The sequence below is a fragment of the Anser brachyrhynchus genome (assembly GCF_964034855.1).
Source record: "Anser brachyrhynchus genome assembly, chromosome: 1".
NCBI classification, from domain to species: domain Eukaryota; kingdom Metazoa; phylum Chordata; class Aves; order Anseriformes; family Anatidae; genus Anser; species Anser brachyrhynchus.
The window spans coordinates 13,014,776-13,038,967 of record NC_137694.1 but is presented as its reverse complement, the minus strand read 5'-3'; the positions used below and the strand labels follow the sequence as shown (position 1 = coordinate 13,038,967).

Genomic DNA, 24,192 nt, shown 5'->3' with positions numbered 1-24,192 from the left:
AAATTGTATTCTGCCCTAAAATGCAACATCTGCTTAGAGAACCAACAGAGTGCTGACTGATGCCAATAAGCTGTGATTAGGAAGGCTGGAAGGCTTTTTCTTAATACTGCCATCTGCTCTTCTTACTGGCTGAGGTCATCCCTGAGATACCCTACATTCGCTTTTCGAGTTGTACTTCTCCTCTCTGTGCTAGTTGTTTGACATGCTTACCGATACCCTTATTTAGACATATGACTGAAGGAGAAATCTGAGAGTTGGTATTGCTGAAGTATGCTTAAAATGCTGGTTGTTCGCTGTCGCTCATGACACAGAACTGAGAAGTAGCAGAGTGGCTCGGAGTTCAGTAAACAGTATTTCTTAAGATAAAAACAAGGAGAAGAGGTCCAGTAGTAACTGAGCACAATTACCTAAATGCTGCAGCAGCATGAAGTTGTTGTAAAGACTGTTTTTATTCCTACGTGAGTTAGTGCATTTGGCTCCTACTTTACTTTTTGTCATCTTCACCCTTTTGAGTAAAAATCCTTTACCTACTAGGGTACAAGTTGTATAAAAGTAAATGAAGCCTTCACAGAGTCATCAGTCAGTTGAGCTAATTAAGAAAAGCAGTGAGGTTCCTCTTTTTTTGGTGACAATTGCTGTGACATTCTTGCTCCTGACATTCGAGGTTGGACACGTTTTTGCAAAGAATATCTAACTGTGTTTTACGGCTAGTAGCAAAAATGGCGGAGCACTGCTTTGTCTCTTGGGTTACTTTTGCCTGTTTCAAGCAGAAACTGAGCTTCTCGCTGTATAGATACAGAGCCTAAAAAAAAAACAACTGACATATGTTAGCTTCTTTAATAGGCTCTTCCTTCTGCCTGGGAGAAAAGTGTATCTCAGGCAAAATTCTGTTTGACAAATGTTTCACTTTGCAAACAGAAAGAACAGGCATGCAGCTGCTGGTTTGTATTCTGGACAAGTTGGTCTACATTGCAACAGGCACACCCTCTCCCTTGTCAGTAACTTAAAAAACTAGTGCTTAAACATGCTATTTGCGTTCCTTAGAACTTTTCTGCTGGTGGAACTGGACCAGAATACTTTTCTGATTTGTTGTAGGGTGGAGAAGTTAGTGGCAAGGGTGGGAAACCTTTTCTGTGGTGTCTCGCTCTTTCTAAATTCTCTGTGCCTGATGAAGCTTTAAAGTGCTGGGGTGAAGCTAAGCAGAACATCATGCCCTTCTCCAGGATGCAGTTACATTAGTTGGTTATAACTCTGGTTGCTAGTACAGGGTCTTTTTATTGTAATATCTAATGCATTTAGGGCTTTCCGTAGTAATGACTGCATACGGGAGAGGATCAGAGATAAATTTGTACGTCTTGAGCTGAAGGGGACACAACCGGTGAACTGGAAACCAAATTTCTCTTTTGGGATACTGCGAGCCTCTGCATCTTTGGCACCGCCCTTCTGAGTGGTGCTGCGCCTGAATGTGGGCAATCAAGTTTGTTTTTATGTAGGTTAAGGACAAAATCAGTCTGTATAATTGCTCGCTAATCGAAGCCAAAAATGTGGAATTGGCTTTTTTCATATGTGACAGGAGGGTAGTAGAGGGATCAGATGTCCCTGTCACGTGGTAGTATTTCATTCCATCAATGACTAGAAAGAGGTAATAGATTTTATATTTATTAGCATGTCTGGAGTAGTTTGTGGCTAAATTTCAGAAGTCCTCTGGGTGCTTAATGTTTTTTAATGTCGTGGAATGCTGACAAAAGACATGCAGGCACAAAGATACCCTTTTAAAATAAATGAGGTCCTGCTTTAAATTTACAGATCAAACATGGCATTGATAGTACTTTTTCCTTACTATCTCATCAGCCATTTCAGTTGCTGTATTTTCTTGAACAATGACTTTTTGGGCAGTATGTTGTATCGTCAGCATTTTTAGCTAAGAATAGTGATTGGTGAGGTAGTGCTGATGTGATAAATCTCTGAAGATGTTTGACTTGATACTGATGTAATCCATTGAGAAGCTAGAATGATACAAAAAGCAGTGCTTTAAATCTATTTAAACTTGATTCATAGTGCGTTTCACTTTGAGAGCCATTCAATGGTTAATAATCCTTGTGTACTAAGGTACAACATGATTAGTTGATCAGTTACAGTTCTTATTTTTTTATGCATTGCCAAAAATTGTTACTTACAGTATTCAAGTGGAGGTTTAAAGAGGAACAATTCATTGTGATACACTCACAAAAGATCTGGACTATTGGACAAGTTGAGCAAGAGTCGAGCAAGGTGGTCGCGCACTGGAACAGGCTCCCCAGGGACGTAGTCACGGCACCGAGCTTGTTGGAGTTTAAGAAGCGTTTGGACTGTGCTCTTAGTCATATGGTCTGAATTTTTGGGTAAACCTGTGAGGAGCCAGGAGTTGGACTCAATGATCCTTGTGGGTTCCTTCCAACTCGAGACACTCTGTGATTCTAAGAGTATACTTTAACATTACAAAAAAAAAAAAAATCTGGAAACCAAAAGGAGCAGAACTTGGTTTGGAACTCAGGGTTTGCTTGTAATGTAGGTGTCTAAACTCCAACTGTAGTCAGCAGAGCCAACTGATCTGTTCCCTTCATCTCAGTGTTACTGGCTGGTTGCTAGAATAGTGCCATGAGGTCTCCTGGCTCAGCACCAGTCAAGCTTGGTTGGCTATAATGGGAGTTTCAGTTCTGGCCATCTAAATGTAAGTGGCTTTTAGCTACTCACTCCAAAAGAACTTGATAGTTACAGCAGTGGTCACCAGGACAATGAACTCCCTGTGTAATTTGCCTGAAAGGGCTAGCACAATCCACCGATGCACAAACAATGGGGTATCTCTTCTGGAGTACTTCTGGAATATTGTATCTGGCAACTAATTAATAGGAGTGGGCAGGGGGTAGATTTCAGTGAAGAACAATAAGGATGATTAGGAGATTTTTTTTTCTTTACAGGAAAAGTTTCACTTGGGTTATTGTACTGCAAAATAGTATTTGATGATGGACTTCACACTAGCAGCCAATGATATGGCAGTCATTTTAAAAGGCTAATAATAGGAAGGAGAAATATGTGACATGTTGAATCTAAATTTATGTGAAGGTAGTTAGCAGCTGAGATAACTTAGTTATGATTTATCTTTCAAAGTTGAAAATATTTATCAAATGCAACAGCAACTATTGGATTTGAAGCAGAAATTAACTCGGGGTTCTTTTTGATTGTTTTATATGACTGGAGAAGGTCTGTCTGTCACCCAGTATAAGCAGGTAGTCTGAAAGAAGGCAGAAGCCCCATTGTATGAACTTGATATTGTGTGTATGAACTTGATATTGTGCTTTGAAAAATATTGCACTGGTACACGTTGTTTTTTTTTTAAAGCACTTCTCAAAAAAAGCTCCTTCAGGGGAAAGAAAGTGAAATGTATATTAAACTCAAGATAACACTAAGGTCCTCCTTGGTTTTCTTTGATCTTTTGCCATGGCATGTGTATGGAAATGGTTTATCAGCCTTAGACTCTTGCATGCTCTGTTTATATATACATACATATATATATATATCTACATAACTGTAGATGTATAAATATGTACAGATATGTACGTATATATATCTTATTTACTTATCGTACTCCTGAAATGTGCTTTGCCAAATAAGTTAAACTTATTGAAGACAAATGGGAGATGATTTGAAAGTGTTTTAGAACTATACATTAAACCTGACTTGTAAATTTATGGTTAGTCAAAAATTTCATTTTGTTACAGCATTGTAGATTAATTTTATGTTAAATTAACTGATTGTACAAGTGAAAATTATTAGACTGACTAGAAAATAAATGTTCTCAATAGGAATAATTTGAAGGGCATAAAGAACCTTGCTCACTACTAACCTGAAAGATTAACTTTTGAGAATTTGGTGGATTACACTATTAAACGTGAAATGTGATATTTGGTCATAAACATTTGAAAACACATAATAATACTGCAAAATTAGAGTTGAAATTAATCTATATGTAATTTGAAGTCTTTTCTATATGATAGTCAAAAAAAGTATTGCCATACACTATTTTCATGTATTGTTGTGGATCTTCAGACCCTAGAGTCAAGTGTTGCACATATCAGCTTTACAACTATGAATGAACGCTTTTTCTTTTAATCAGGATGAAAATAACACCGAGAATGCTGTCAGTTCTTCAGATGCTCAGAAACAGGATTCTCCGCCACCAAAGCCTCCACGGACCCGCAGGTACTTTATCATGACGACACACTATTTCAAGCTGGCAGATTGACCTGCTTTGTAAAGAAAAAATAGAATTAAACTGCTGATAGTGTGAAGACTTTTAAGATGGTTTTTTTTATTTATGAACAGAAACACATATAATACAAATATACGTCTTGTAATTGGCTCTGTAAATATAAAGCTTTAATATCTTTGCAGATCAAAGTCTGAATTTACTAATCTTGCAATAAAGAAAGACAAGTAGACAAGCATACCCTTCTATTAGACGGATCTGTTAGATCTACTACGCACTTGAAAATAAGCTCAAATAATGACTTAATGTTAATTTCTGGAGTAATAAATACAATGAAAAAATATCTGTTCAAGAAAATATTACCTCACAAAAGGACCATTAGTGACTAGGGTATGCCATCAAAACATTTCTTCTTTTAAGAGGAAAAATAGTCTCAGCAGCCCTCTCTTTCAAAAGAGGAAAAAAGAAAATTCTCTCTAGTTCTTGAAATACATAGACTTGCCTTTAAAAAAGTTAAAGGCAAAAGTGAACAGACTTCATCTACCTGAAATGAGTACCCAACCTGAGCATTAGGCAGCTGAAGAAGCAACGATCCTGAGTTGCCTTGCTTGTATCTGGAAGGATGCCCACATCCTGATCTTGCCTGTGCTAAATTGTCTATAGTCAAATATATGGGATTTTCCTTTGGTGTTCCTTCAGTGCTTACCATGTAAGCTAAGCACTGGGGTTTCCTGAAGTTGTATAATGGCACAAGAAACAACCAGCCAGTTAATACTCTTGCATAGCATTTAGTCATATAAGGAAAGCAGTTTAACAGTTTAAAAATATAATCTAACTGCAGCAGTGCAAGGTCATCTCAGTAGTGGGAATTCTTTCTTTCCAGTTTTGCATTTGACAGGGCACAAGTGATGTCAGAAGAAGATTCTTTTTGAGGGGCTGACAAGAGCAGTGATTATATAATAAAATAAATTTTAAATGTTAAAGTTTTTAAGGTTTGGTAGAGGCCTACATGTGTGTCTATGTATTTAAAAATATAATTGGACGTAAACATTTGAAAATTGGTGACTCAAAATGGATACCGATGTGCATGTCCAATATCGCAACATCCTTGTTTAAGGAATAAACATAGTTTAAAACTTGGTATCTAAGTGTTCCACTTTGGACCAGATCTAGAATACTGCATGCAATTCTAATGCCCATTTACTGAGGATATCTACAAAGTACTAAAGGCTTTTTTTCCTGTAAGATAGACAACTTGCTCAGGGACGGATAACTTATTCTTCTAGTATTTACCTTGACTTGGAGATGTCTGGAGGAAGGAGTACTATACAATATAACTTCTAACTGTACTTTTTAGGCTTCTTTTATGCCTCAAATCCTATTTTTGGAGGTTACAAGTATTTTCGGGCTATTGATACTAAATCAATATTTAATTGGAGATTTTTTAGTTTTATCACATTGGCATGAAGCATCTAGCCTCACTTCTGGAATTGTATTGCCTCCCCTTTAATTTTATCACCTTGTAATGCTTTAGTGTAATTCATGTTTGCTGTACGACTTGTGAACATAGTAATTTAGGTTGACATATATTTGCATTTGATGTCAACACTACATATTTTATAATATATGCACATATTTAATATATATTATTTCTTGATTATTACTGAGGTAAACAAGAACAACTCATGCTTTGAGTGCATGCATCAGTACCTTATTCTGGAGACTGGTTTTGCAGCTTGATTCCTTGTGAAAATCACCTTGAAACTTAAATCTGTGTTAAATTTCTTTGGAAGACTGGGCGGACGGAAAAACATTCTTTTGTTCTTTGTTAGACATGTTTGAGTATTTTCAGGTTAAGGCAGGAAGAGTGTATAAGTAATTTTTGTCTTTATTGTTAGATAGAAGTCCATAAATAACCCAAGTTTTTTTGAATTTGCTATTTAGGACTGTACATGGACAGTTGGAGCTTTTTATTTCAAGTCCACAAGAGACAATGGGTACTTCAGAATTTGGAGGGAGTATCTTAATACATTTAGTGAACAGTCCTTGAAACATTTGTGTGATCATTAGTTCATTCTAATGTATTTGGAAAAAGGATTAATTTTAATCAGGTTGGCTGTGGAAAATTCTCAGATGCACACAAAAGATAAGGCAACTTGAAGGAACTGGAGAAACTGAGGCATAAACTCATTAAAAAAAAAGGTAAATTTCTTGCAGTACTGCAGTGCAGTGAAGACTGATGTGGTACTCTCTGAAGGATAAAAGATGAAATGCTTTAGCAGTTTGACTTTGCTTTCAACTATGCTTGCACTTCTGTCTAATGACATTAAAATACAGTACAAGCAATGTGTAATTCCATGTCATCTCAAGTCCTGCGGAACCCTCCTCGCATTTCCTAAAATCCAAGATAAAAACCACTGATTGATATTCCTTATTAGTTAGCAGTTTTTGATTTGTATGTCACAAAGAAATACACAAACAAAAAGAGCCCCATAACTCATTTTTTCAAGAAAAATTCACCAGTTTTTATTCATTTATTTTATATTCTATATATATATTATCTGTAGTATAGTTTGACAGCTTCACCAAACTGCAGCTTTTCTCCCACGTGGATGACAGAAATGCACTGCTTAAGTAGAATAATGTGTTTGTCCAGCTTCAACCTGCTTACGCAGAGTTTAATTTTCCTATTTCAGTTATGAGGAAGGATGTAGAACTTGGTATCTATTTTTGGTTGATCATAGCAGCCACATTCAATGACCTTGGCATTGCTCTTTTATTTGATAATAAAACACTACAGTATGCTGCGCTAAATGGTGGATTATTAAGTTGTTTTTTTTTTTTCTTTTGAGCGCAGGCCAACCTTCATTTAAATATGAACCCTATGGTGCACTACTTTAGGGCACCTACTTTATAGCCCTTTTACATTAAGGCTAGAAGGGCCTTTAAAATGTTCTAAAGATTTAGAATATATTGCAGAAAAAGCAGAAATCAAGACTGTCTCCATTATTTCATTTGGTTTTGTTTTTTCCTGTACATTTTTGGTGTAGAGTTGTGGGGTCTCTTATTTCTTTTGTTTTTCAAACTATTCTTTGAAGCATTCAGCATGCTCCGAGACACAAGCTTTTGGGAATTTTTCATCAAATTGCAACCTTATTTGGTTTGCATATTCCTTTTTTTCCACTGGCTTTCTGTCCTCCTTCTGACCACATCAAGCCCGGAGACAGTATCTCACTTTCACAGGCTACTGTGAAAGTAGCTTGTGAATAAGTCAGCGTTCACAAATGATGTATTTTTAGCTATTATGTAAATAAACAGCACTCATCTCAAGACTATATTTTATAGTGAAGTATATTTAATTAATCGGAAAGGTCCTAAATCTTTCTGTTGGATTGTTTAAAATCACAGTGGCTAACATCAGAAAGTATTTTCCCCATAAGAAGTCTTTTTGTTGTTGTTTTGCTACAAGCTCTTATTTTGTTACCAATATATCCATTTTTGTGACTTCTAAAAGGAATAACTATGTGCCTTCAAATTTCTTACATTCTTTTAACAGTTTGCTTTAAGATGTTTTTTCAAGATTTTGGGGGCGGGTGCCAAACTGTCTGAGTGCCAAACTTTTCCTGAAACAGGAAAAATATTCAACCGTTCTTCCTACCCCCGTTCTGTGCTGTCATTTAGCAAATAGCTAAATGTCCTATGCTCCTAAGCTTTTATCACAGCTGTTCAAATTCTGTTTCTTAAATAAGTCTTTAAATGGTTTTCCAGAAATATGTTCGCAATTTCCACACACAGCTTCCCACCGTTCATTTTTTAGGCCTGACCATAGCTCAGAGATGGCACCCGATGGCTGCACGGTTTACCTGAAAGCTGAGAATCCATTAATTTTGAGATAGCAAGGCTTGATAGTAAGGCACTGTGCAATAAAAACACTTTTTAAAACCTGTCCTGGTCACCTAAGAAGAACCCATAGACAGTTATATATGTGGAAGAGGTAGTGGAATTACAAGATAATCAGTAACAGTTGCATGTGCAGAGACCTTGTCGAGGTCGAGTTATGAGAAGGCTTTCTGTTTTTTGTCACACAGTGTGGTTGTACAAATGTACTTGAGAAATGCTTGCTTTTGCAGTATGTAAAAGCAGTGCAGGGTTAATTTGAAGAATCTAATAGAGGAAAGCTTATTTTCTTTTTCAAATGGTCTGACATTCTTCAGTTCACTGATCTTTTCTGTCTCAATATCCTCTTTCATGAGCTTTCCATTAGTTTCCCGGTGCTTTTGGTCAAGCTATTTTTACTTTACTGTCTCGTGTTTCCCGTTGTTTGGAATAATATTAGTAGTTCATCTTCAGATAATTTTCTGCCTTTGGGGGGTAGAAGTGTCTATAGAGCGCAGCTGTTGAAGGAAGGGCCCAAAGAAAGCATTATGCATCAGACCATAATGCCCAACATTTTCTGGCAAGAATTCCAGAAATAGCTACTGCCAAGCAAAGACCTTTTAAAGGTATACATATCCCAATGTTTCTGCTTTCTAAAAAGAAGCAAAACCATTATTTGTAGTGCAGAATGTGTGTGGTAATAATACTATGATATTGTTAAAACAGAAACAATCTGTTACGTGCCCAGAGAAAACCAGGAAATCCTGGGTGGCATCTATTTCCTTTAAGAAGAAGAAAAAAATCAAACGCTATTTGGTCATCTCGTTTTTCTGAGAATGGGTATTCTTCATAGTAATAAGGCAAAGAATTATTTTTATACGGAGCATTTCTCATTTGATCACTCTACACTCTCATTTAGGAGTGAAGAAAATTTAAATTAGGAGTCAAAGAAATTGAAAGTGGAAAATGCATGTAACAGCTCTGTTAAGCTGTATATAAGGCAGATGATTAAACGAAGGTGTGAATTTTGTGTTACTGACTGTGTAGTATTGTCTCTATCATCTGTTCTGTGCACGACTTTGAGAGGGCAGTTTTTATACGTGTGATTCTTTTTATTAGGGAATCAAATGGGAAAGATTTCATTAAATAATCAGTGAAGAATGTAATGAATTTTGACCTGTATTATGGGCCTGTGATCTTGTCACATTTAGTTTAATACTAGTTTGGTCTTTTTATAGCTAATTGTAACAATTAACGGTATGTCTGTACCAGATAACAAATTAGTTTTGTTGATTATGAATATAATGAGGGGTCAGGAAAATGAGGTCAATAAGGGAAAACCTCGTTTTCAGTAGGAGGAATTAGTGGCGATTCCTTATAAGCATCACTGCTGGTAAAAGAGCATGTAACCATTTAAGCAAGTGAACTCCCTCTCTTCTGGCATAGAGAGAAATTGAAGGGAAATTCTCCTTTTGTCTTAGTGTGTGTTAAGTTGGAGCAGAACTCTTTTTTTTTTTTTTGCTTAATTCAAGCAAATAACTTTATTCCCAAACTTGTCCATTTTTCAAGAACATCTAGAGGAAAAGCAGTTCCTAAATGCTTATTTGATTAAAATGTTTTGATGTTCTTTGTATTCCTCCTATCTTAAAAGGTAGTAACTTTTGGGACATAATTGGAAACTGGAGAGCTTGCAGTGCTTTCAGTGGGTGGGGAGGTTGGTAAATTGGAAATTTATCAACAGTTCTCTTCAGTTTGGAATCCCTTGCTTGAGGTACTTAAAACCAAGCCCAGTGTATTTTTTATTCCAGTGTAGTAGCATGTTTGCTTATGAAGTGAAACATGAAAAAGCACATGTTTAAGGAAGAGGTACCAATTCAATTTTGTAGCTGTTGGGGTTTTCTATTTTGTCTTCTGTGTTCTCCAGTAAACTTTCTGAACCCATGATCAAGATTTCTGAGTCTTTTTGCTTCCTCTTTTGCTGTCCGACAAAGATAGGCATATGTGCCCAATATGTGACACGAGAGCAGTATCAGAAGAAACCTTACTATAGATTGCTGGGTAATACAACACTGGAAGGATACTGAACACAATTTGGTACTTTGCATTTGCCTTATAAGACTTTTTACTTGTTTTGTTTTCGTTTTCATTTATTTAAATTAAATTTACTTTCTTAATCTTGGCTCGGGAGATAGAATGTTCTTTGGCCTTTGGAGCATGTGTTACTAGTCCGTGTTCTCTCAAAAAGGCTTTTTCAGCCTTCTGATCACAACAAAAGGAAAACGAAGACTTGACTTGTCTTGGAAACCTGAATGCCTTAATCAACAAGTGCAGGAGACTGATACTAGACTTTATCAGTCTTTGAAGTGATTGATTTATGAAATTTCGGAATGTCTACTTCAAAATATTTTTTGTTGACAGCCAAGATGTGATATAAATAGCAAGCCTTTTTCTGGTCTTGTCTGTCCGTGGATCTAATAAGCCTTGAAATGTTTTGGTAGCAATGACAGTCTCTCTGTACAGGTAGTTGTCTGATTAAGAAGGACTTGAAAGACGTGTTATTTCTGATCATTGTACATGAGTGACTGACTGTGATGATCCAGCCAAAATTTCTTGGAACCTTTCCTGCAGTTGCTGAAAAGTATTTACATTAGGCTTCTGATTTTGGTCAGGGCTCCTGCCATACAAGATTGTTAGGAGCAAGAGAGCTACTGGTAGAGCTGGACACTCTCGGACAGTTGAATAGCAACCTGTATTTGGGTAGCAGACTACACCTACAAACTCCAAAGGCTTTGTTTCATTATGTTAGTTGATGGTACATCATGAATTTTTCTCTTCTACAAAATCTTTTAAGTCTCACTCTTCATCTGAGTTAGCAATGTATGATTGACTGCTACTGATTGGATAGCAGTTTAATTTAAATAGCCTAAATGCAGAGGGTCTGGGGAATGTAATCTGCCTATCGTTCTGCTGGTCCTTACAATGTGAGATTTATCATTGGCACACCTTCCAGGTCTGCTAGATATGATCTCCTGGGTTTGGCACAAATGCAGTGGGACAATACTAGCAGGTAGTAAGAGTTTTTTAATTTTTGAAAGCCTCTGCTTTATGGCTTTTGGTTTGTAGCCTTGTAGATAAAACTGTATTTCACGGGAGTACTGTGAATACTCTTCTGAATTGATTCAGTTCTTCAAGATGTTGGATTACAAAAGGAAGGTATAGCCCAAGGTTTACCGTTGACCTGATTTTCAAGGGAAAAGAATGCTCTGCTATAACCGTATCTCCAAGAGGAGGTTCCAAGTCTCCTGCTGGAGAGCTGGATCTGGGTGATTTGTAGTGTCTCTGACATAGATTACCCCCCCCCCCCCCCCCCCCAAAACTGAACGTATACAGGATTTGGCTGACTCTTGCTTATTCAAGGTTATTCTGGTGCAGGGATGACTTGAACCTGTCAGTAAAGACCCTACCCCCCTGGGAACCACATGGGGGGCTGGAAACATCTGTCTTCTAAATGCCACCACCTTGGACATTATGTGCTGGCCCATGCAGGGGTTTATTACTTCCTCCTGAAGGGTGTCTCTGCCAACACTGGGCTGGTTTCTCAGGCCACATCGAAACCCTCTGCAAACTGTAGTCCATCCTGCTTTGATTTATCTGCCTGGGTTGAAACTGTCATTTTGTTAAAGTACTTCACTGAATTTCTGTTTTTCTCAGACATTTATTCTGCACTGCAGTTACTAGTCTCACATTATGAAAGGAAACTCTTGAAAGGTTCTGAATGAAAATGCTTAATTCTGGTTTGTGGACAAGACCTTAGTTGTGCAAGATGTTTGTAGTCAAATACTCTGTATCTAAGCTGAAAGTAAATTGTCTGTATGCCTGCAGAGCTTTTCCTTTTAAGAAGCTGAAGATGAGCTGCAATAAGTGCTAATAATCTTGCTAATATGCACTATAATTTGGATCATACTGTGAACAATTTTATACAGTGTGTACCTCATGTCAGCTAAGTTTGGTCTGGATCATTAGCCTAACAGCTGTGGAGAAACTATTGAATACACAAATATCAAAACAAAATCTTCCTAGACATGTGGAGAAAAATCAAGAAGATATTTGGTATCAGACAGGCTATATTCTAGTTCACACAAGGTCTTTCAAAGAATTTTTTCACGGCTTTTTTGAAAATGGGATTCCGTATGTTGAATTCCTTTGAGCTGCTGCTTCAGAATAAAGCAAAGAACACTGGAATCCTGCCACAAGAGGGCCTGTCTGACATTCTCTGAAAGAATGCTTCTGGGAAAGGATGTGAGCAATCTTTAAAGTATCAGTGAGGATTATCTGTGTCCTGAATGCATGTCTCTGTTACCCTGAAAGACTTTTTAGAGTGTCTTGGCTTAATTTTTGCCTGCCACATTAGTCATATTGTATAACCGTTGTCTTTGTGTAGTGCAAGTGCGTCTTGGCGTTTGGTATTGGTATCAAAGCGTTACTGCTGCAGACATAGATACCTAAAATGTTGTCAAAATAAAGAAAACTCACACCATTGTTTTTTGCAGTTGCCTTGTAGAAGGAGATGCTAAAGAAGAAATCTTGCAGCCTCCAGAGCCTCAGCCAGTCCCACCGATCTTAACGCCATCTCCTCCGTCAGCCTATCCAACAGTCACTACCGTGTGGCAGGACAATGACAGATACCATCCAAAGCCAGTTTTGCACATGGTTTCGTCAGAGCATTCAACAGACCTCAATGAGAATTACAACAAGGCAACAGAGCATTCAGGGAAGAACGAACCCAGTGAACGTGCGGAGAAAAGGCTGGAGCGCAACTTAAGTTTTGAAATCAAGAAGGTGCCTCTTCAGGAGGGGCCCCGGAGCTTTGATGGGAACTCCCTGTTGAACAGGGGACATGCGATTAAAGTGAAGCCTGTGTCGTCCTCTGTAATTGATAAGAGCTTTAAGTCACAGGAGCAGTTTTCAGGGGATACATTTGTGGATGCTTCTAAAAACTCATGCGTGGAATGCAGCGTGCCACAGTCTAACACAGCCTTAATACCTTCACTGGAAAGTCTGCGGAGTCAGCAGGTTTCTGATACTCCACCACGACCAGATCGCCTGCCTCTAACAGAAAAGGGACACGCCAGGTGGTCACTGCACGGGCCTGAAAATGCACTGCGTACTTCAGTGTCCGTAGACACGTCTTCGGACGTCTTGTGTCATGGAGCTAAAACTCTCTCTCTAGTATCAAACACCGTAGTTGAACTTCCTTCCAGTGATAAAGTTGATCACAGTGCTCTTTCTGTTCGAGCACCCCTCTGTTTTACTAATCCTCTTCATTCAGATGATTCTGACACAGATGAAATGAACTTTGAAGGAGCCATGAGCAGAAGCGCGTCTAATGTTTCAACCGCAAGTGCCACAGTTTCTGCTGCCACTCACACTGAAAACATTTCTGCCAGAAAAGTGTTGCCAATGTCTATTGCTAGGCAAGACTTAACAGCTCTAACATGTTCTGAAGATAGCAAAGGTAGGTTTTACTGTGTTTCGGAAGTGCTATTCTTTAACCTGCTTACATCTGTAGAACTGGACAATGTAAGTTTCTTTAGAGTGTGATGTTGTAAATTTAAACAGTATAGTTTGGCAGCTTTGGAAAGGGCATAACTCTTCTTCAGTTTTTATTTTGCACGTGAGCTGTATCTGTTATGTTATTGAAACTAGGGACCTTGATAACCTGCTTCAAAAGCACTATTATGTGGTATGATTGTACCGTTAATTGCTGGTTTCTGCGTTATTGGTGGCCATGTTTTTTTCCCTCACACTAGGATTTTATTTTTTCATCCTTCACTGCTGTGATTTCATGGAGGTGTCTATAGTAATGGCAGTTTGGGGTAGCTGAAGTATGGTGTATGTGAAACTCCTGCTGACTACTTGATGCACTGATCCTAGCAATGTAGATGTAACTTGTTTCATTGCGTCAGTCTTTGAAGTTGCTTGTGATTTGGGCCCTGCATTTTCATACTGTTGTACATATTTAGCCCTGCTTTCCTCTTTTCCTGTACGTGGCCAGGAGGACACACAGTAATGTTGCTATTCATGTAAAAATCCAAGTTCTGTCTTAGTGACTGTTTAAACTGCTAACTTATGCAATGCTTTGAAAATTTTACTGCTTTGGGGGAATTTTTGAGCAAGGAAGGTTTGCTCAAAGTAAGGCACGACTCTTTCTGCAGAGTGTCAGTATTTTGTATTGAAGGTAAAAGGGTCTGAAAATGTGCAGCTTCAGTTTTCAGTCAGGCTGGCATGCTTAAACCAGATGGAGGACGTAACTGGGAAGACAAATTAGGCCTCATCAGCTGATTATGCAGAGTCCATCAAAGCACGTGGTAAGGCTGTGGAGCTCTAAAAGGCTCCCATGTGCTCCTCTAACTAGATCAGACTCTTGCACTAGAAACTCCTTACATGATGGCCTTGCTTTAGGAACCAGTGTAGAACTACGTGACTTTTTCTGGGGTTGGAATTGGATTTAGTCTATGATGCTAGATGCTGTGGGCTGATCTGAAAATACTTTGTGAACTAAGTTTTTGTCAAAGGTCACATATTCAGAAATGTGAACTATTTCCAACTTTAAAAACAATCTGTTTCTACAGATTGTGATGTTATTAATACGCACAAAACAATATGAGCACATGCAGTTGCAGTTTTTAACACTGAGACACATTAAAAATGTTCTACATGTAAAGGGCTTTGCCTTTGCTGTCATAGTTACTTTAACATTTATACCAAGCAGTCGTCCTCAGATAGTTTTGGAAGATCTACATGATACGTTATCTTTCTCGTACTGATTGTTTTCCTTCTTTCCCAAGGCAATTGTTATTTATCACCGTTTGAAAAATGCTACTTTCTATACATCTATACATCTATATACATATACAGTCCTATACATCTCTTTATGTAGGTGCTGCCAGAACGTGCAAATATGTATTTTTTTAAAAAGTGATATTTCATAAATATGATAAAGAATGGGAAAAATGTCACTCAATAATTTTTCATGTAAATGCACATCAGAAACATTCTGAAATAACAGGACAGCCTTTGTGCTGCTGGTATGTGGTTGATTTCACAGGAACAGCTTAACTTTTCTTAAATTATTATAGTTTCTTTTTGTGTTCAGGGTCAACCTGTTTCTTTTTGCACTACATTGATCTGTATTATTGAACGCTTCTCATTTTAGTTTAGGGTGATCTCTCATATCAAAACATCAGCTTCAAAATGTGTTTTTTAACTTATCTAAATGTTGCGTTTGATTTAGATGCTGATACTAGTGAAGATTCCTCTCCCCCGCTCCCAGAAAGAACACCAGAATCGTTTATATTGGCAAGTGAACCGAGTGAGTTTTTGTTATGTTATGTGATAGTTATGGATAAAATGTGAAATGCATTGCAGTAGTTGAACGCCCCTGGTTTTTGGTTAATTTTGAGGTGTCAAAATTGAATTTTAACATAAAATCAAATGAAACCTAGCATATTTAGTGGCATATTTGAGCTTGATTGATAACTTTCGCAAGTGCTTGAACACAATCAAATAATTTCTCCATTTCTGACTAAGCATGCTGTTACGTGATAGTTAAGTATATTGGAGACTTCGATATTGATTTTACTGTACCTGGTTTTCAACCTGAAATACTGAATAAGGTAGTATTTCCATTTAGAGGATTCCCTAGCTTACGGTAGGCAACATTCCTACTGCTCCCAGGTAGGCAACTGCAAAACCCAGGGCTCATCTAATTCTCCTTTTCTGTGCAGAGAAAGAAGGTGGGGAGGGAGGAAGGAAAGATGACAGGTCATGCTCTACTGCATCTGCTGAATGAGTCCAGTTAATTTAAGTTTTACATACTTTACAGTTAATAAAGTCAAAAATTAGGATGATGTTTGGTATCTTCCAAAAACAAAACAACAACAACAAAGCCCTGGTGCGAAGTAGTTATTTACTGAGGTTTTTTGTTTAGTGTCACTATGTGAAACTTTCAAAACGTTTTAGTTGAAGAAGGTAATACAGGTATTTTCAGCATACAAGTATTAGTGTTGTCAAGCATAGATAGTTCTGAGTCAGTGACTCTTTCTTTGGATATTATATTGTGGTAGAGAAATACTGAAAAGAAGCAAATCAAAGAATTATGTAAGAACGTGAGAAATTAAAAAAATCTCCGAGTCTGGAATATTTTCAGTTATGGTTGTGTTTTTTCTTGATGTCAGCAAGGGCTGACTCAGCAAAAGCAGAGTATGACTGTTCTGTTTTGTGTATTTTCTTTGCATACTTTACTTTTTTTTTAGATCTACTATTATTGCAGAGCAAAATTCTAAAAACGTTATTGAAGAAGTAGCTAATTCTTCTATTGGTTAGGAACCCCCAAATGTAGAAAATAGAAGTCCACAGTGAAAACGCAGGACTGCAATGTTTGCACTTACATCATGGAGCCTTCCCGTACCTTAAACTCTTTCATGCTTGTCCAAACTTCTGATTAGAATAAGTTGCTTTTAAATGACGCTTCTAATAGCTGTGTTCTGATGCCCCATCATGCAGAGAACTCAAGTATGATGAGTTTGATTTAATTTTTCCTAGGCACACCCTTGCCGAAGCCAGTTGTGATTGCACAGTCTGAGTGGAGCATATTGCGTGATCAGCATCTCCCTGAACAAACAATCTCTACGGTAAGTAAAGGAGACAAGTCTGTCATAATCATTCATTTCTAGTTGGGTTGGGAGCCACAACAGAGAACAAAATATAGTAGTGAAAAATTAGAGCTGTTGAGTATCTGCAGCTACCTACCTAATTGTTGCCCTGCTTTAGCTGGTGAAACAAAGTGTTAAGAGCATGTTCTATTTCCAAGAAAATTATCTCTTTTTTTTGAAGTCCAACAGTATTTTAAGAAGTCATCCTTACTATACCTTAGATTACAAGTTTAAGAATGTAAATATTGCTATTTATGCAGACCTTGCTCCTGCCCGTAAAGGATTATAGGATAATTCAAGCTGCAAGGGAATTGCAGGCTGTTGTTCAACTTCCTGCACAAAGCAGGGTGTCAGACCAGGCTGCCCAGGGCTTTATGCAGTTGGGCCTTGAAAACATCCAAAGATTGAGATCTTGTATCGTCTGTGGGCAACACATTCCACTGCCTGAAAAATGTTTTTCATTATATTCATATTTATTTTTAAATAATGCCTTTCCTGCCCATTAAATGTCACTTTTCACCTCAAGTCTACTGGTTGCTCCAAGTCATCCAACTTAAACGCCTGGTAAAATTTCAAAAACACGTAAATTCTCTTTACATTCATGCGTTTTTTTCTTGCAGGCCCCAAACACTTCACAGCCACCTTTACACGTTATTTTAAATGTTGTCAGAAAGGGTAGATGTGAATTTTCAAGAACTGTACATTTAGTACAAGAAGTAAACTACCTGATTCTGCAAATCGTCCATAATGTGACAATTTTAACTTCTTATGAAATTATGTAAAGCTCTGATAGTGAAGTATATATAAACTAGCATAGCATTTTCAGTGTTATAGTAAGTCATAAATGTAGGAATAAGTAGATATTCCCACATTTTGTATTTCTTGAAGACTTATTCCATCATCTTAAATTTCTGTTGTTCTTTCAGTAGTTTTGAAAATATTTTACCATTTTAAATATTTCTCATTAACAGGGTTTGAAAACTACTTCACCTGTACTACCTGGTAAGTGATGGAAAAGGGTTTTTTTGTTGTTGTTGTTGTTTTGTTTTTTAATATGAAAAAGAATGTTTTTTCCACTTATCAATTTGTCAAGTAATCCCATAAGAGTAGAAAGTTTGAGTAACCTAGGCACTTGAACTGATAGCGTGTTGGGAGTGTTTTTATTAGAAGATTGGAAAATAAGAGGACATTTTTCTTCTGGAAATTCAAGTATTTTATGATCTAACTTTGGGGAAAAAATGAAATTACTTCAAAAAACTGTTTCCAAACCAGGATGCTTTAATTTAATGTTAAAATTTCTAAAAATGATAGTAGTCTTGCAATAAACCAAGCTCTTACTTCAAAATACCTATTTTCTACTGAACAGTTTTTTTTTCTGAACTTGGCTTTGGCTCTCAAAATATTTTAGGCACATTTTCAGAACACTGGCGTTTCTGAAAGGGCTATCTATTTCTAAAGCTTCTAATGTTTTCTGAGGAAGCAAGTTATAAGTCAAATGTAAAACTTATTCTAGCATACCAAAATTGTATCAATTAAGACCAAAATTACTGAATTTTCATCTACAATAAAAATATTTTTCACCCTAATTAAATCCTTCCTGTATTATGTTCATTAATTTATTTTGTGTTTATTCCTGTCTTTACAAAACAAAGTTCAGCGGTGAGGATTTGTGGGGGGGTATGTGTGTGTTGTGCATGTTTACCAAAACGTTAAATTTATCTTTTGAAAAGGCTTCAATAAGGGGGCAGTCTATCAACTCATGTTTACTTTTGCCACAACCTGATTAAACAAACTGCTTCAGCTGTAATTTTACTTTATCTGCCATGTATCTTATGTATATACTTGAATGGGCTAGTGCAGTCCGTTTGGACTGGCATGTTAAATGCTTGTTAGATAGATATTTTTTAATGAAATAGCTTTCAAAAGTATTACAGATTTGCTAATAGGAGGTTATACAAGTAATGTAACACAAAGTTACTTACCATGTACTCTTAAGCATCTTTAGTTTAGAAAGAACATGGACAAATGCATTTATATTGATGTGTAAAATGGTACTGTGAAGTCTTGGAATTTAAAATATCCTTTCAAACTTGTTTAAAAATAATTTTTTTATTTGGTAAACGGCAACGTGTCACTGGAATCGCTGAACATCTGCATCATAAACAATTTTGAAGTGCATTTTTAAGAAATGAGAAAAATGTGCTGCTTAATGTTTATTTTTGCAAACAGTATTTGATGCAAGTTGTATTTTAGACTTAGCTGTTATTAAAAATAGCATTCATGAAGTGCCAAAGAGAAGAATGTTACATTAAGAGGTGTATATATTTGTGTGTGTGTCTTCCAGGTCGTCCTGAAATAAGCAACAAAACACCAACTGATACTTTACCTCAGACTTCTTTTTCTGGTTCCACTGATACAAGAGGTCAAATTTCAGAATTTCCTACAGAAATAACAGATATGGGTAACTACAATTTATTCAAAACTAATTGCCTGATATTTTAAACAGAAGATTCATTAACAATATTAGTTTGGATAGCTGCTACCAGTACCTTCCTTCAACTTACTGACCTGCAGAACCCAGACAAATAAGCCTGCTTTGTTTCTTCAGCATCATTGACTGTTTTACCCAGAATGAGGAATTCAGGGATTTTTCACTTTCAGATTTTTAGGACGTACAGGATAAGTCAAATAGGATATAACTTCTGTAGAGCATTCAAAACTTTCGGAAATAATATCTGGGAAAAACTACTTTGTTACACAGGAGGGGAAAAAAAATAATAACAAAGGCTGTAATACTGTGTCTTCCGTAATGTACCTCCCAAGTGAGGTTTAACTAGTGGCATATAAATATATACATTTTTTCATGTTTCTATTTCTTATGGCCATAGTGCCTTTAGAGCTCTTAATACCTACAAAGTAGATTTTTAGCCTTGAGGGTAAACCTGTTATGTAGGAGTGGAACATGTCTTATAGTGATCCTTCTGTCAGTGTTTGTGAGGTTTTGTTGTCTGTGCAGACAGAAATATTAAATACATGTGTTTCTTTAGGTTTTGGAAACCGTTGTGGAAAGCCTAGAGGACCAAGAGAGCCACCTTCAGAATGGACATGATCCAAGAACCAATGGACATGCTATCAATAAATTATACTGGAAAACTCAAGTGCCACTGAGAACTAGAAAAATAGTATTCCACTTCTTTGAGGGGCAACTAACACAGAGCAGTGTAGATCTAACTACCAAATGGTACACTTTTACAGTACATCCCACGCAAAACCTTAAACATCATTCACAACAGTGGATTCCAGTATTACAACTTAACTTTTTGCTGGGGCCATCTACCTGCCTTATTACACTTAGGAGAAAGTATTACATATGATTTATTTTGTAACTTCAAGTATTATTGCCTTAATGTCTTTTAACCCTGTTACACGCTGCTTGTAGACATATGTTAATATAGTAATACTTTTGACAGATTGTGTTTATGGACTACTTTTTGCTAACGTTTGATTACCATGTATGCATTATTTTGTATATGTACAGGGCAAGTAAGTATATAATTTGATAAAGTTGCAATCATAAAATATTAACAGAAGATGTAAGAAATCTCTGCATGATCTAAATTTTTGTGTACCTTATTTGTAAATTATTTGCCCTGAAGTTTTAGAAAATAGTTTTTTTGTTTTGTTTGTTTTTTACAAAAATTGCTGGACACACACATCCAGAGTTGCAGGTTAGCAGAGATAAAGATTGTAATACATTTTGTAAATTGTAAGCAAAAGGTTATTTTTATATTATATACTGTTTAATTGTCAGACCTAATTTGTTCTGGTTTTCATCTAGTCATGGAGATTCAGTAAGTGCCTTGGAACAATATTGAATTCTCTTAGCCTGTGTATGTTACTTCAGTGTTTTGAGTTCATCTGGAATTAGATTATCAAAAATATTTGTAAGTTTCTAGTATATTTGACCTGCCAGTAAAAGAGAAACCGTTCTACATATTCAACACTCCTTAGTTTTCATTTTAACGTTTGATCAGTTGCAATCGATGGAAAATTCATCTCTGTCAACTTTCTGTATAGTAGTTTTACAACTTCAATACAGCGTATTTCTAACTTGGGGAAAACCAGAACACACTGGTAAAAGGACTGTTTAGATACCACTGTCTTCTCTCACAATGGTAAATACCATTTTTGTTGTTCAGCGACTGTGTATGTAAAAAGCAACTTATATGAAGGTTCACGTAGAGCCCTTGCAGCTACACTGTATCTTGGCAATATATTATGTCAAGAGTTAATCCTTATAAGGATTCCTTACTTAAACTTTTCTGTAATAGAATCTTTAAATTAAAGAAAGTCAAAATCTCAGTATGGGTGTTTTTACTCTTAGGAGAAAAGACCGTATTTCAGAAGCAAGCCAAAATGGATTGAAGGATGGCAGTCTGGCTTAGCTTGTAGCTTTTGTACTTGAGCACATACAGTGACCCTCAGGACTTTAAGTAACTACTCAAAGCTCTGGCTAGCAGTAATGCCAGATACGTGAAGAAGCATCTTCAGAGGAAAAATGGTTATTTTAGCTAGTGGAACTATCTATTAATCTAAACTTTAGCCATGGAAACACTGGGTCTAATTTGCTACTTGTACCTTCGGGCATTAACTCTCCTTTGGCAGAGAGGCCCTAGATAGCTAGCCCATTACCACTTTCCAAAAAGTGTGTATCTTGCAGATACTGTTTTTGATTATGGAATAATCACCATACATTTGGTACATATGACTGCCTGCCTGGCTCAGGAGCTCTTTTGAAGAACCAAGCGTGCTGTAAATATTTAACTTCCCCTGGATATAGTTTTACAATTGTTTATTAAAAAAAAATCAATCCTATACGCCATTTGAGCTAACCTGTGTCAACTGGCTGCCTCCTGTATAAACAGTTGAGAAAGATGGAGTGTCTTGCAGCTGGCAGAGTAAAGTTGGCCTGAACTTTGTTCCCCTTCACGTGCAGTGAAGATGAGTTTTGGCTGTCTCAGATCTCTTAGTTCTGCATGACAGGCTGTCCTTACCACTGGACACTCCAAATCACTAACTTTTTTGAAACAGCTGTTAAGTAAGACTTCCAAATTTTAGATGTATACTTTTAAAGGAATATTTACACTTTTTTTCTATCTCAGGAAAATATAAAACTAGAGATCGTAGATAATCTACTTTTCATATTAGGATTTCACTTAGAGCAATGGCTGACAAAAATCCATGTGTAGTATGTCCAGGCCACCTTGGTAATGTTTAATTATGGTACATCTAGGTTTATATTTGTACATCTAGGTTCATATTTTTCTGTAAATTTGCATGGATTTATATTAGGAGGAAGAGATTTGTATTATTGGGAAGAGTGGCTGGGAAGCTGCCTGGCAGAAAGAAACCTGGGGGTATTGGTCAATAACCGGCTGAACACAAGCCAGCAGCGTGCTCAGGTGGCCAAGAAGGCCAACAGCCTCCTGGCTTGTATCAGAAATGATGCGGCCAGCAGGACCAGGGCAGTGATTGTCCCCTTGTCCCCCTGGTGAGGCCGCACCTCGAGTACTGTGTTCAGCTTTGGACCCCTCACTACAAGAAGGACATCGAGGTGCTGGAGGGTGTCCAGAGAAGGGCGACAAAGATGGTGAAGGGCCTGGAACACAAGTCTGAATGAGGAGCAGCTGAGGGAGCTGGGGTTGCTTGGGCTGGAGATAAGGAGGATGGGGAGAGACATTATCGTGCTCTACAGTTGCTTCAGAGGAGGCTGTAGTGAGGTGGGGATCGGTGTGTTCTCCTGAGCAGCAAGCTGTAGGACAAGAGGAAATGGCCTCCAGTTGCACCAGGGGAGGTTTAGGGTGGATATTAGGAAAAATTTCTTCACTGAGAGGGCTGGGAGGCATTGGAATGGACTGCCCAGGGAGGTGGTTGAGTCACCATCCCTGGAGGCATTTAAAAGATGTGTAGATGTGGTGCTTAGGGACAGGGTTTAGTACTAAGTTAACATGAAGTTGGACTTGATGATCTTCAATGTCTTTTCCAACATAAATGATTCTATGGTTTTGTATTGTATTCCAGATTGAGTCCATCGTAGAAACTCCTCAGCTTTTCTTTGCTTTAGCAATACGAAATGGAAACTGTCCTATGTTTTTCCGTCCTTTGACAGGTCTATTTTGCAACTCACTGTTGTGTGCTTACATTCATCTGAATTTTATATTTTTACCTATTTTATTTCACTTAAACTGACAGTTTTAAGTGTAAGGCAGGGCCTGCCCAGTGTCATACCATTTGTGGGCGGTAGAGATAGGCTTAGGGTTGGGTGCTGCATGCTGGATAGTTCCACAATGTAACTTTGAAATGTTATCCAGTCTAACAACTGCTTCTTCAAAAGAAAAAAGAAGCCCTTTCTTTGCTGTGGTTTAATTAAAATTGAACCAGAGAGGCTTAGAATGTTACACAGGAGTTTGCAAATTATCACTGAAATCCAGTTCTGGACCAAATAATTTCTCCATAAGTATTGAAATCAGTCATAGACTATTCTTTCCCCATAGTTTAGCTCCAGTCTTTGTTCCCCCACACCCCACCCACCCCAAAAGCACTCTTCAGCCTAAGTGTTAAAACCATTTTTATTTCTTTTTGTTTGTTAGGAGAGTCTGCGTTCGCATGCAGTTTTTCTTAAGGAAGTTTCTGACTTGGCAACTGTGCAGAACAGTGAAAAATCTGAAAGGTTTACCTCCGGGTTTTAGTGTATTGAAATCTTGGATTGGGTTTCTTTGGTTCTAAAAGAACCAATGCAGATGAAGCGGGACATAACGAGCAGGCAACGGTAACTGCATGCTGCTGGAGTAGTTGCTTTTAGCTGGAGCTCATACTGCCTTCAAACGGTGTTCTGATGCCTGAACACTTGGATATTTGGATCTGAACACTAAAACATCCGTTTAAAGCTGTAATCCCTACTGTGCCACATAGCGCCTGGTATGAAGTGGTGACTTGTGCTTAAATATATATTAAGTGCAAATTCCCTGTTTTTATTGGAGTAACGTTACCATCGCTGGTTTACTGCCAGGTCACTTAACACAGCAATGTATTTTGTCTATTTCACTGTGCTGTTCACATTTCTGGTAATATTGTGGTGCTGGTGACAAATGGCTCCCCGTGTGTTATTTGGAGAGCTGTGAAGCAAATGAAGCTACGTTGATTAAAGTCTGGCAGGGCTTGGGGTTGTGAAGGAAGAGCTGGGCAATGACAGTATCTCAGAGCACCCACTCCTCAGTGAACCTGAGGACTGAGAAGATGGTGGTAAGGAAGGGGAGATGGCAGCGTTAAGGTTAGGGAAGCTCTGTGGGCACCCTT

At 37.5% G+C, this 24,192-nt stretch overlaps 1 protein-coding gene across 1 annotated transcript in view; it reads left to right on the top strand.

The window, feature by feature from the left end:
* PTPN12 (protein tyrosine phosphatase non-receptor type 12) overlaps positions 1 to 21,198 on the top strand; it is a 75,545-nt gene extending 54,347 nt beyond the window's left edge. The window contains exons 12-18 of the mRNA XM_080575326.1: positions 4,154 to 4,239; positions 12,673 to 13,637; positions 15,417 to 15,494; positions 16,727 to 16,815; positions 17,808 to 17,838; positions 19,181 to 19,297; positions 19,884 to 21,198. Coding sequence (XP_080431452.1) covers positions 4,154 to 4,239; positions 12,673 to 13,637; positions 15,417 to 15,494; positions 16,727 to 16,815; positions 17,808 to 17,838; positions 19,181 to 19,297; positions 19,884 to 19,945 — 1,428 coding nt within the window. The 3' untranslated portion in view covers positions 19,946 to 21,198. The remainder of the gene's footprint in view (positions 1 to 4,153; positions 4,240 to 12,672; positions 13,638 to 15,416; positions 15,495 to 16,726; positions 16,816 to 17,807; positions 17,839 to 19,180; positions 19,298 to 19,883) is intronic.
* Positions 21,199 to 24,192: the final 2,994 nt, after the last annotated feature.